The following is an 11,408-nucleotide window of genomic DNA, read 5'->3' on the forward strand; positions in this document are numbered from 1 at the left end:
GGCTGAGTGGCGCCGGCGCCGAGCTCGGCCTGCCGGGCCTGTCAGGAGGCCCCACACGGCTCCTGGGCGAGGACGGCGCGGCCGCGGGGGGAAGGGCGAGGGTGAGGGCGGCCGGGGCAGCGCTGCCGGCTTGGAGGCCTTGGAAGCGCCGCGCCTGGGGCCTGCGGCGTGGGGATGCGGTGCCAGCCGAACCCGGGCACGGGCGTCGCGGGGGCACCCGGAAAGCCGCTCGCTGGGGCCTCCTGCCCTCCTGGCGCCGTGTGGGGAGCCCCGTGGGCCTCTCTCGGCTTCCTCCAGGAGCTTCGCTGGGTTGAGGGACACCCAGTCGCCTCCGGGTCTGCGGCCCGGGGCTTCGCCCGAGTCTCTCTCCTCATCCGGCCCGCCATAGCAGAGGAGCCCCCAGCCCCGTCCCCGCGTGCCGCTGGCACGGGAAGCCCACCCGGAGGTGCCGCCGTGCCCGGCCGGCACCCCAAGGCTTGGGGGGGCTGCGGGGAGCGCTGTCCCCATGAAGGCGGCGGGGCGGCCGACCGTCCCCGCGGGCTGCCGGCACCGTGGCGCTCGGGCGGCGCTCGCGTTGTGTTCTCACCTCCTTTGTTGCTGTTTGTTTTTTTGGTTTTTCTCTCCCCCTTTTTTTCTTTCTTTCTCCCAATCCTGTTATTGTGTCCTTGCAGCTGTGTGATGATGCAATGTTGGATAGGTGTGAGGGGGATTTTCAGGGTAAGCGCTGTAGTTCCCGGCCGCCCCCCCCCTCGCTGGCACCCCGAAAGCTAACCCCCGGCTGCCGCGTGGCCGCCGCTGCCGCGCCGCGTCCCTCACTAACGCCCCGCGCCGGCCTTTGCATGGGGCTCGCCGAGCGGGGCTGCATGGCTTCTCCGCGCCGAGCCCCCGCGCCACGTTCGCCAGYAGCTCCCTCGTTAGTCAGCTTGTTCCCTTTCGCTTCTTGGAGCCGCCGGCCTTGACCGCTGCCCCTTCCAGCTACGGAGCCGAAGAAGCGGAAGGGTCCCCCCGTCCTCGCCCCGGGGCGGCCCGGGCTGGCCCTCCTGCTGCCCCTGGCTGCAGCGCCAATCGCCCCCCCCCATCCCCGTGAAAACGTCCCCTGCCGCGGCACGTTTTCAGAAGGGATGTCATGATATTGCCGCTCCGGATTGCGTGGCACGGGCCCCGGCGGCGCCTCCGCTCGCGGGGGCACTGGCGGTGCAGCAGGGCTCTCGCGGGGCACCGGGGCAGAGCGGGGGGGCGTCTGAGTCAGCTAAAGCCGGAGAGCTGGCGGCCCCTCGGAAAAGGCCCTCGAGGTGGCGTGGGGACCGGGGGCACCCGGTGGCCTGGCCGGGGACCCGTGAGTTTTGCAGAAGTGCATCCCCGCACCGCTGAGGAGGGGACGGGCTTTTATCCTCGCTGCTTCTGGTCCTGCTGGCGAGGACGGACCGGGGGGGGGGCCGTGGTGGCAGGGAGCCGCTGGCCTCGCGGTGGCCTTGGCCTGTGGCTTGGGACACGCCCGGTGGTGACCCTCCTTCCCCGCTTGCCAGCAGCCATGCAGAGCCCACGCTGGGCTTTTCCCAGGCTCGCTGCGCTCCTCCAGTGCCACATCCCGATGCTCCCAGCGGAGCCAGCAAAAGGGATTTTTCCCCCTGGGTGGGTTCCTCTGCTCTTGGCAAAGGACGGAGATGACCCTTCTGGCTTGGGCCGGCAGTTCGCAGGCACCGGCTCTCCCCTGCGGCTCCCGCCGGCCCCAGGAAAGGGCCGCAGGGTTTGTGGGTGCCGGTCGGGGAAGCTGGGCACATGGGAGAGGCTGGAGCCGCTTCCAGCTTGCCAGCAAGGCCCGCACCAGGGCGAAGTAGTTGCCGTTGCCGCCGGCTGTCCCACGGGAGCTGGGGAGGCTCCTGGCAAGGGGGGGGGCACAGGGGAGAGCCGCCGCGGGGGCTCGGGGCAGGCGGGAGCAGCGGGGCCGGCGGCTCGGGCTGTGGCAGGGCCAGCCGAGGCCGGCAAGCCGCCGGCGGGTGCGAAGCGGGACCGTATGATGACATCCCTGTTCCTGGCATTAACCCGCGAGCAAGGCGCTTTGCTGCCATGGCAAAGCCGTGCCTCCCCCGGCTCCTTCTCTTTGCCCCATCATGTGCAAACCCCCCCCCCCACTGTGGTGCCACGAGCAGCCCCTAACTCTGCCTTTCTGTGCCTGCCCGCAGGTCTGGTCCATTTTGATATCCCTTCCATACATGTAGAGATTGATGCCGTGCTGCGCCGGGACCCACTGGAGCCACCGCAGAGACTTTCGGGAGCAGGGAAAGTCGATTCGCAGGAGGAGGAGGAGGAATCGGAAAGCACAGCCCTATGACACGGTGGCCCCATCCTGCCCCGGCACCTGCACGCGGCCGAGCCCCAGCGGCCCCGTGGGTGCCCGGTGGGCTAGGCAGAGCCGCGGGACAGCCCCCCACGGAGGCGGCAGGCACCGCTCGGGTGCATCTTTATGGTTTCTTTCGGTTTCGCCTTATCCAGACTTTGCCTTTTTGACTCGGTGCCTCGTTACCCGCCCCGCCACCCTTGAGGCTTCCCGCGCTCCTCGGTCCCGCGCTGCCGGSGCGGCGGGAGGCAGCGGCACAGGGCAGGCTGGCACCGTGGTCCCCAGGAGCGCGTCCCCACGGCAGCTCTGCTGCCAATGCCCCGAGTTCCCTTTTGTGCAGGGCCGAGGGACCGGAGTGTTTCCGCGGGCCAGGGCTGCGGAGACATTGCCACCTGCATTTTCCTCCATGCTTCGGAAGTCCGGCGTTTCCCGGCCCATCTGCTAAAACGGGCGCTGCRGGATGGCCTGGCGGAGCTGTGCAGCCCTGCCGGGGGCGCGGGAAGGCAGCGCCCTTTGCAAATGTCTCGCCAGAGCRTTGCTTTGGGCTTTCTTTTCTTTGCTTCTCCTTCCCCTCCCTCCCCCTCCGCTTGGGCGCTCGCTGGTTTTGCTGAGCAGGGACGTTACTGCAGGTCGGAGGCGCCCGGGCGCCCGGCACGATCGTTCCCTTGCGGCCGGGAGAGGGCCGGGCGCGAGAGGGGCTGGGATCTGAATAGCAATAACGTGCGTGCGTGCGTGTGCGTGTGGCCCGGCCGTCCTCATGCGGCAGGATGGGGGCCAGCTGGAGCCTGGCTGCCGGGGCACCGCTCCCCACCATCATTTCCCCGGGGGGCGACCGAGCCGGGGCACCTGCAGGCGAGGGCACGGCCCTTGGCACCCACCTCCAGCACCCTCCAGCACCGGCCCTTCATTCCCTGTCCTTGTGGGGTGGTGGTGTGGAGCAGAGGCTTTGGTTGTGCATGCAAAGACAAAGTAACCTTTTATCCTTTTCAGAGAGATGAGATATATATATATATCTGTCAGCGTAGATATATATATATTATATATTTGTATATATAAAAATATATATATATATTTGTTTTATTTGAGCCATTCCATCGGATCTGGTGTACAAATGTACAATGTAAATTGAACTGCTTAGCGTTCCTGGCCTTCCCGGACCCCACATCCAGCCTACATGTATTACAGAGCCAGGAAAACCTCTCTCCCCGCGGTATTTGCGAGTTAGGACRTTAGAGCTTCTGCACAGGTCATGATGTAACTCATCACCCAACCTGTATGAGGGGAGGTCGGGCAAGGGGGAGGGCAGAATCACCTGAAATAAATGTGCAAATTGCTGTCGAAATCACGGTGAGCAGTAGGTTTATTCAACGCCTTCGGTCTGCAGCGGCCTGGGGGCCCAGCTCAGCCCACCGCGACGCTGCCCTCATCGGCTTCTGCACGTCATCGGGGAAAAACCTTCCCAGGGGTTCGAGGGACGGGGGCAAGTCCCTTGACGTTAGTGCCTGGGGGTAAAAACGCAGTGGGGGACAGAGCTGCACAGGGTGTCTCAATCTGGGCTCACCAGTGCCACCAGCCTTGGGGTGCGGAGGCGCCCCGGACCTGAACCGGCGGAGATTTGCACCGGGTTTTAACCGTGACTGTGGGAGCAGCTTCACTATAGCAGGTGCTTTTGATGGGAGGATTTGGGTGATAAAATGGGCTTTTTGCTCCAAGCAGTCTGTTCTGATCCCAGCGAGCTGGGGCCGGGGAAAGGACTTGCTCCGAGTGCCAGGCTGGGGCGTCCCAGCCCAGAGGGGTTGGGACCGGCCGGATTTAGGACACAAGCTCTCAACTTGCCTGCAATTTCATTTGGTTCCCGAGCACAAGGCAATGCGAAGCCTCCAGCCTCTCCCGCCGCCTCTCCTGGTGCCACTAGGGAGCTCGTCTCTGTGCAGGTGRGTCAGGCTTTGCTCGCACCTCCCCGGGTAACGCACCAGCCTCGGCATCCTCTGCTCCCTCTCCGTGCCCCCGGCACGGCAGCATTAGCTGACAGCAGCTTTAATGCAAAGAAGCAAGTACTTCTGCATGACTGTTTTAGGGAGGTTTTCATCCGACCGACCTCCACGGCACAAGGCCAATTATAGCTGTTTCTTGTCTATACTTTGAGGCTCAGCGTTGTGCAGAAGGATGGGGAAAACACTCTCTGCGATGTTGGAGGAGCCTCCAGGCGGAGCGGAGCAGCGGGCGGCAGGGTCTCTGCCTCRGGGCTTGTGTGGCACGGGGGGCTCCCCCAGCCTGGCGGGATGGGGCTGGGACACCTCCTTGCAGGGGACAGAGGGGCATTTCCACAGGGCATGGGGTGCTCAGGCTGCTTTGGGGGACGCTGATGCCTGCAATGGGAAGCAGCGATGCCACGTGACGGGACCTCCCAGCCGTCAAGCCTATGGGCAGAGATGCCGTGGAGGCTGCCGCCAGCTCTGCCGATGCTGAGCACATCCGCAGCGGGGTTTGGGGGTCTCTCCTGCTCTCCCCAGTCCGGCCGTGCAGCATCCCCCAGCCCCATGCCCCTGCGTGATGGTGGGGCAGCTCTGGGGAGCATCCCAGGCACCGATGAGCCCCAGCTTCCCCCTCCAGGGCCCTGTTGCCCCATGGTTGAGCTCAGGGAAGAGGTGGTGCAACCCTGCCGGTGTGTTGGGGAATGCCCTGAGCCCCTGGGCTGCTGCTCATGCTCTCCTGGTGCAGCTTCGTGACTGGTTACAGGCCAGCTGGGGCTGCAAGGTGGCCTCCCATCCCTCCCTTGGCACATCAGACGGTCCTGGGCTGGCACCGGTGAGGTGGATGCAGCCCAGGGACAAGCGGTGATGGAAGACATCTGCCCACAGGAGAAATTCAGATTTATTATTTAGCTGGGGACAAGGATGAGGTGATGCCACCCCATCCCTCCCATGCAGCTCCGCAATGTGGCAGTGCCGGACCAGATCCCTCCACCCTTGGGCACACAGCCCCATGCCCTGGTCCCCCAGGGGTTGGAGCAGTCCCATTGAGTAGCTCCTGACCTTTCCTGCGGGATGGGGGTGCTGAGGGTCCTCGACCGGCACAGCACCCTCTCCCCATCTCCATCAACTTGCAATCCCAGGAGCTGCAGTGAAGCCTTGGTACTGCGGGCTGCAGGGCTTGGGCATCCTCGCGGCCGCCGGGAAGCTCGCAGGGTCCCTGCGGAGCGCTCAGGTGGCTGTGCCCGCCGGCCATGTCTGTGCCAAGGCCACGGAGGGGAGCGCCATGCGCTCGGAGACCGGCCACCCGCGGGCTGCGGAGGGAGAGGAAGCAGCAGCGTGAACGGTAGCGCGAGCTGGGGCAGCTGGCCGGGCACGGCGCTTGGCCAGTGGCCACAGCAGCCATCCCTGGCACCCGCGTGGCTCTGAGTGCCGGGGGACGGTGCTGGTGAGCCCTGGGAGGCTGCACATCCCGACGGAGAGGCCAGAGGGTGGCTCAGGCTCCCACCTAGCTCATCCCATTCAGCTGGAGCTGGCCTGAAGCCCTGAGCCATCCTCCTGCCTGGACAGGGGGCAAACAGCTCCGTGCCCCTGGCTGCTGGGCTGCTAATTTTAGGGGGGGGGGGGTCTGGACCAGCCCTTCGTTGCTRGAAAGCGCAGCAGCATGCACCTCCAAAGAAGGCTGCAAAGGGTCTGGGAGCTGCAGCCCAGGACRCCTGGGTTCCCCGGCCTGGCTGCACCTGCAGCTCTGCACCCGGGAGGTGACACAACCCAGCACACCTCTATCCCGGGTGGACGGCGCCCGATGAGTGCGCCAAGGCACCACCACGGGACGGGGTGTGCCAGGCAAAGGGAACRGCCTTTGCTCTCCAAACCTCCACCCCAAGCAGGGGGCACCTGGGCGTTCAGCCCCCCCCACCCCCCACCCCAGCTTGCTCCTGCCCCGACCCCACAACGGCTGCGGCCATGGGTGGGGGACCCAAAGGAGCCAGCTGCCGCTTGGGCCCCAGCCAGCGCGTTTGTGCCCCAAACTCCTCTGCAAGGAGACAGCGCCGTGGCCGGGCTGCGACCAAACCTTGGGTGCTGGCTCCCTCCAGTGCCCGCTCCCAGCAGCTCCTTTCCCTGGCAGTGCTGGTGAGCAGGAACCTCGCTGGGTCCCGCTGACCATCCTCTGGGGCCTGGCACAGACTGGGGTGGGCCAGGGCCACTCCACCACGGCTCAGCTGTGGGCAGGGGCCAGTGTGCCCAGCAATGCCCTCTGAGGGGCCTGTGAATGGGGGRGTGCAGGGGAAACTGAGGCACGAAGCCCCCGCTGTGCTGTGCYTGCCACCCCTCTTGTCACCCCCGAGTCCAGACAGGGTGCTTTCAGCATGGGGAGGCAGCCAGCACCCCCTGTGTCAGCCCCACCAGACCCATGGTGTGCCAAAATGGGAGCAGATCTGCAGCCAGGATGCTTCATTTGCTCAACTAGACCTAGCCGGCATGTCTGAGGGAAGGTGGCCTCCCCACCCCACGCAAGAAATCAGCAGTCCCCTGAAGGTTTGTGTAGCCAGGAAGGYTTGCACCTCCTTGAGCAGCCCCAGCCCCAAGCGTGGCCTCAGCACCAGCTCCCCTACCCCAAACGCAGCCCGCGCACACGCAACGCACCCACGTCAAGGTCCAGGTGCAGGGGGCTGTCGTAGGCCTGCAGGAACTGCTCAGGGCTCTGCAGCTCGTGGCGTGCCAGGAGGTGGCCAACGGTGGCCTCAAAACCCAGCAGCTCGGGGACCTGCTCCACCAGGTTGTCAGGGAGGTGCGGAGGGCTCTGAAAGTCGCAGCGAGCAAGGAGGTCTTAGATGTTCAGGTCCAGTCATGCAGGTGGCACCAAAAAATAACAACCCCGTGGCCTCTCCCAGAGCCCTCAAAGCAAAAGCCTTYGGCAGTGGGTGCTGCTTCAGTGGGTGGCAAAGCACGAGGCAGCACCACGGTCCCTGYGGAAGACCCCCAGCCCCGTGGCTGGTGGCACACCGTGGCTGACAGCTGCGGGTGAAGGAGGGACCCRTCCCGYGCGTTGCTTCCAGGCCTCACCTCCRAGCATTGCAGCAGGAGCGTGCCAAGGCGCAGCAGTGCGGCCAGGCACTCGCTCACGAGGCCCTCGAGGGTCTCCGCACTGTCGCCCACAGGCCCCGTGGACATGCTCAGCACCTTGTAGCTCCACTGCTGGAAGAGCCGCGAGGGGAGGTTGTGCGACAGCACCAGGATCTTGGGGTCCAGAATGAGGGGCCTGCGATGGGGCAGGAGAGAGCTGAGGAGCTGCTGCCCACCCACCCTGAGACACGGGGTCACCTCTTGCTGGCCACATGTGGCCCCAGGGACCTGGGGATGGGCCATGCCCTCCACAGTCCTGTGCACAGTCAGGACTACGGTGCTTCCCAAGCTGCTCTCCCAGAAGCTCCCAGCAACTGTCTCCACACATCCCAGCTGGACCACAGCACCCAGGGGCTGCATCCAGCCAGCACCTGGGGACCATCACCTGCATCCCTGCTTCCGCATGTCCCGCAGGTCCCGCAGCACGGAGAACAGCACGTCGCTGGAGGCCTGCAGGAGGRAGAAGGGGCCGAGCTGGGTCTTTCTGCAGTGGTTGTGGGCGGAGGTGAGGGTTTGAGCCCACCCACTCTGGGGCATGGCTTGGCCAGGGCAGAGCAGGGGGGCATGGCCGTGGCCACGGCATCACCCCATGCAATGTGTGCCACAGCTGGGACCCACGTCCCCACTCCCTGTGCTGGCTGCACCRCCGTGAGGTCCCTACCTCAAGCACGTGGGCCATGCAGGAGGGGTAGAGCAGCAGCAGCCCCGTGACAGCTTCGCCGTGGTAGTAGCGCTGCAAGCTCTGGAAAAGCCGGTCCCAGTACCCTGCAGAGCACCCGCGTCACCCAGTGCCTCAGCACCCACCCCGCCACTGACCGGGTGATCACAGGAAGGGCAGAAGCATCCCACCTGCCAGCTCGCGCTTGTCCGCTAGCTCCGGGGAGCTCCTCGCCACGAAGATCAACCTGTGTAGAAGGGACTTCTGGCAGGGAGAGAAGGGTGGGAGCTGGGGCAGGGTGCGTGCAGGCATCTGTCCAGCCCCGCTGCGGTGGCGAGGTGGGAGGAGAACAGGATCCCCTGTGTCCCTGCACGTATCTGAGCCTGGTGCAGGGCCACCACCTGGCATGTCCCCCAATCCCCCAGCAGTGGGGGGCTGTGGGGCTCCTCCAGCTGGGTGCCCCTGGGCCACCCTAAGCCCTGGGGTGCCAGAGACCCTTCTCCTACCTGCCCTGCACTGCTGCCCGCTGGCCCCCTGCTCGCCCGCTGTCGCAGCACGCACTGCAGCAGGTTCGTCCGGTCGAGCTGGGGGACCAAGTCCCTGGGTTTCTTCCGCGGCTTCAGAGCACGCTTGCTCCGCGCCATGATCCGCACCGGTCGCTCTGCCATCGTGGCTGGTGGCAGAGGCAGGCAAGACCCCGCTGATCCCTGGGGATTCCAGGTGCACAGGGTGTGCCGGAGGTCCCACGCCGGTTCTCCGTGTTCTAGCAGCTCGGCTGCGGCTTTGTTTGCCACCCGGGGAAAGTTGCTCTGGCAACAAGGCAGTGAACGATCCCTGGTTTCCCAAGGCCAGACCGCGGCAGCCGAGGGCTGGCTTTGCCGGGTTCCCACGGTTCAGGCTCGCTCTGTTCCTCGGCAGTGGTGGGGCCTCGCTGCGGTCCCAGGGCCCGGACTCCCTGTGCCAGCAGTGCAGGGTCCTGGGGGCCACCCTGTCTGCCACCCGGGGTGGCTGGGAGGAATCCCTGCCCACTCCCGAGTCACCTGCTTTCCCGGGGGGCAGGAGGGTGCCCTTGACGCAGCGCCTCCCAAACACACATACGTGCGGACACACGTGTGTGCATGCACACGCACGCGTGTACGTTGTGGCTCCCACCRCCAACCTGCCTTGGTCACAGACACGGGATTTGAGCTGGGTTTGTCCTGCTCAGGCTGGGTGCGGGGACAAGGCAGTGGGAAGTGCCRGGGCCCAGCTGCTGCAGGACGAGGGCAGTGGCACCATGGTGGGTGCACAGGGTTTGCCGTACCCCACGCCAGTCCCTTGCTGCACTGCAGTGTCACAGCCATGGCTGTCACCAGCGGTGRCACAGCGAGGAGTGGGAAACATTGGGCCTTTGAGAGAGGCTGGCAGCATACGGGGCAGCCTGGAGACAGTGGGCACCTCCGCCTCATTTCTTCTATCTCCAACCCAGCCTCACCTCCTTCACCTCCATCTCCACCTCCACCCCACCTCCATAGCTATCTCTTCCAACTCCACCTCCATTTTCTCCATCTTCACCTCACCAATACCTCCTCCACCTTCATTTCCCCAACCCCACCTCCACCTCTGTCCCAATCCCATCTCCACCTCCACCTACTCTACCTCCACCTCCATCTCCTCCACCCTTACCTCCTTATCCATTTGCTCCAACTCTACCTTTGTCCCAACCCCACCTCCACTTCAATGTCCACTACCACCTCAACCCCACTTCCACCTCCATCTCCAGATCCCTCCCACTCAATTCCACCTGTTTTCTCCACCTCCACCTCAAGCCCACCTCCACCTCCATCTCCTCCACATTCACCTTCCCCAGCCCCACCTTCACCACTTCTATTTCCTCTACCTTCATCTCCTCCACTTTCACCCCAAMCACAGCTCCACATTTGTGTCCTCCATCTCCACCTCAGCCTCCTGCTGTGGCTGCACCAAAAGCCAGGATAGGTGCAGGTTCCCTCTCCTTCCTGCCCCAGCTGACCCAGCAGGCATGGCCCCCCCATGCAGCAGGACATGGCACCATGGCTCTGGTTGCTCCTGGTGCCACCACCTGCCCTGGGGGGGGGGGGGTCCCATACCAGGCACAGAGCCACTAAGGGGAAGACAGCAGCCAGCCAATGCTGACCCCACAGCCACGTTGCAGCTGGCCTGCCCACCACATCCCCTCATGCTCGATGTTGTTGGGCGCCTTGACTCTCCCAGGCTTGCAAAGGGGGATGTGTGGAGGGACCATGGCTGCTCCCCATGACACCAGGGCTGTGGAGCTCACCAGGGTGCAGGTGAGCCCAAATCCTGCCCTCCAGGAGCAGCCAGGCATGCACATGGGCCATCCTTGCCCGGTCGGCAGAGAAGAACTTGTGCCAGCGATGCTGACGCTGAAGCCAAGTGCTGCCCCAGGTCCCAATGCCCAGGGTCCTGGGGCACGGCGCAGCCCACGTCCGGAGCAGACAGGCGCCAGGGGGGCAGGGAGCCCTTCCGCCCTGGGGGAGGCGGGCAGCCCCAGGAAAGGGCCCCTGGGGCACGCCGGGCAGCCCCCGCCGCACGCACGCACGCACGGCACCGAACGCCTTTCACAGGTCTTTAATAGAAAGAGCTGCAAAATGCGGACRGCTGCGGCCCGCAGGCGCCCCGCGTACAAAAGCTGGGTAGAAGAATCGCTTATTGCATAGACCTCAGTGTGGGAACGATCCCCCTCCCGCAGCCCCGCCGTACCAAAATAGCCGCCTTTTAGAAAACAAAAAGCGTCTCTGGATAAAACTCTCTCCTTATATAATAAATACTCTCCCTCCGGATATCCCTCTCTCCCCTCGGACCCTATGGGCCCCCACCCGCCTTGTGCTCGGTCCCTGTTAAGGCATGGATCGGAAAAGGAGCACCGGTCTACGTGTCCATGGGGCCTGGTGGTGCTCAGGGGCCACGGCGGCACCTAGGGGCCRTCATGGGGCCCAGCGGCCATCATAACGCCCAGGAGCCATGGTGGCACCCAAGGGCCATCATGGCACCCAGTGGCCATCATGACGCCCAGGGGCCATCATGGTGGCATCCAGGGACCATCATGGCRCCCAGCGGCCATCATAATGCCCAGGGGCCATGGCGGCACCCAGGGACCATCATGGCACCCAGYGACCATCATGATGCCCAGGGGCCATCATGGCGGCGCCCAGGGACCATCATGGCACCCAGCGGCCATGGCGGCACCCAGGGGTCATGATGACGCCAAGGGGCCATGGCAGCGCCCAGGGGCCATCCTGGCACCCAGCTGGGCCCCGGTGGCCGCGCCGCC

At 65.1% G+C, this 11,408-nt stretch overlaps 2 protein-coding genes across 2 annotated transcripts in view; one reads left to right on the forward strand and one right to left on the reverse strand.

Annotated features, from left to right (window-relative positions):
• Nucleotides 1-2,332, forward strand: part of ARHGAP44 (Rho GTPase activating protein 44) — a 19,078-nt gene extending 16,746 nt beyond the window's left edge. The window contains exon 20 of the mRNA XM_026075730.1: nt 2,184-2,332. Coding sequence (XP_025931515.1) covers nt 2,184-2,332 — 149 coding nt within the window. The remainder of the gene's footprint in view (nt 1-2,183) is intronic.
• Nucleotides 2,333-6,922: 4,590 nt separating this feature from the next.
• Nucleotides 6,923-11,408, reverse strand: part of USP43 (ubiquitin specific peptidase 43) — a gene marked incomplete at its 5' end in the record, with an annotated part of 30,968 nt that continues 26,482 nt past the window's right edge. The window contains 6 exons of the mRNA XM_026075731.1: nt 6,923-7,114; nt 7,378-7,573; nt 7,823-7,887; nt 8,099-8,202; nt 8,287-8,359; nt 8,602-8,768. Of these exons, the coding sequence (XP_025931516.1) occupies nt 6,923-7,114; nt 7,378-7,573; nt 7,823-7,887; nt 8,099-8,202; nt 8,287-8,359; nt 8,602-8,768 (797 nt within the window). The remainder of the gene's footprint in view (nt 7,115-7,377; nt 7,574-7,822; nt 7,888-8,098; nt 8,203-8,286; nt 8,360-8,601; nt 8,769-11,408) is intronic.

This window comes from Apteryx rowi, unplaced genomic scaffold, assembly GCF_003343035.1.
Source record: "Apteryx rowi isolate R43461 unplaced genomic scaffold, aptRow1 scaffold_41, whole genome shotgun sequence".
Classification (NCBI taxonomy): Eukaryota; Metazoa; Chordata; class Aves; order Apterygiformes; family Apterygidae; genus Apteryx; species Apteryx rowi.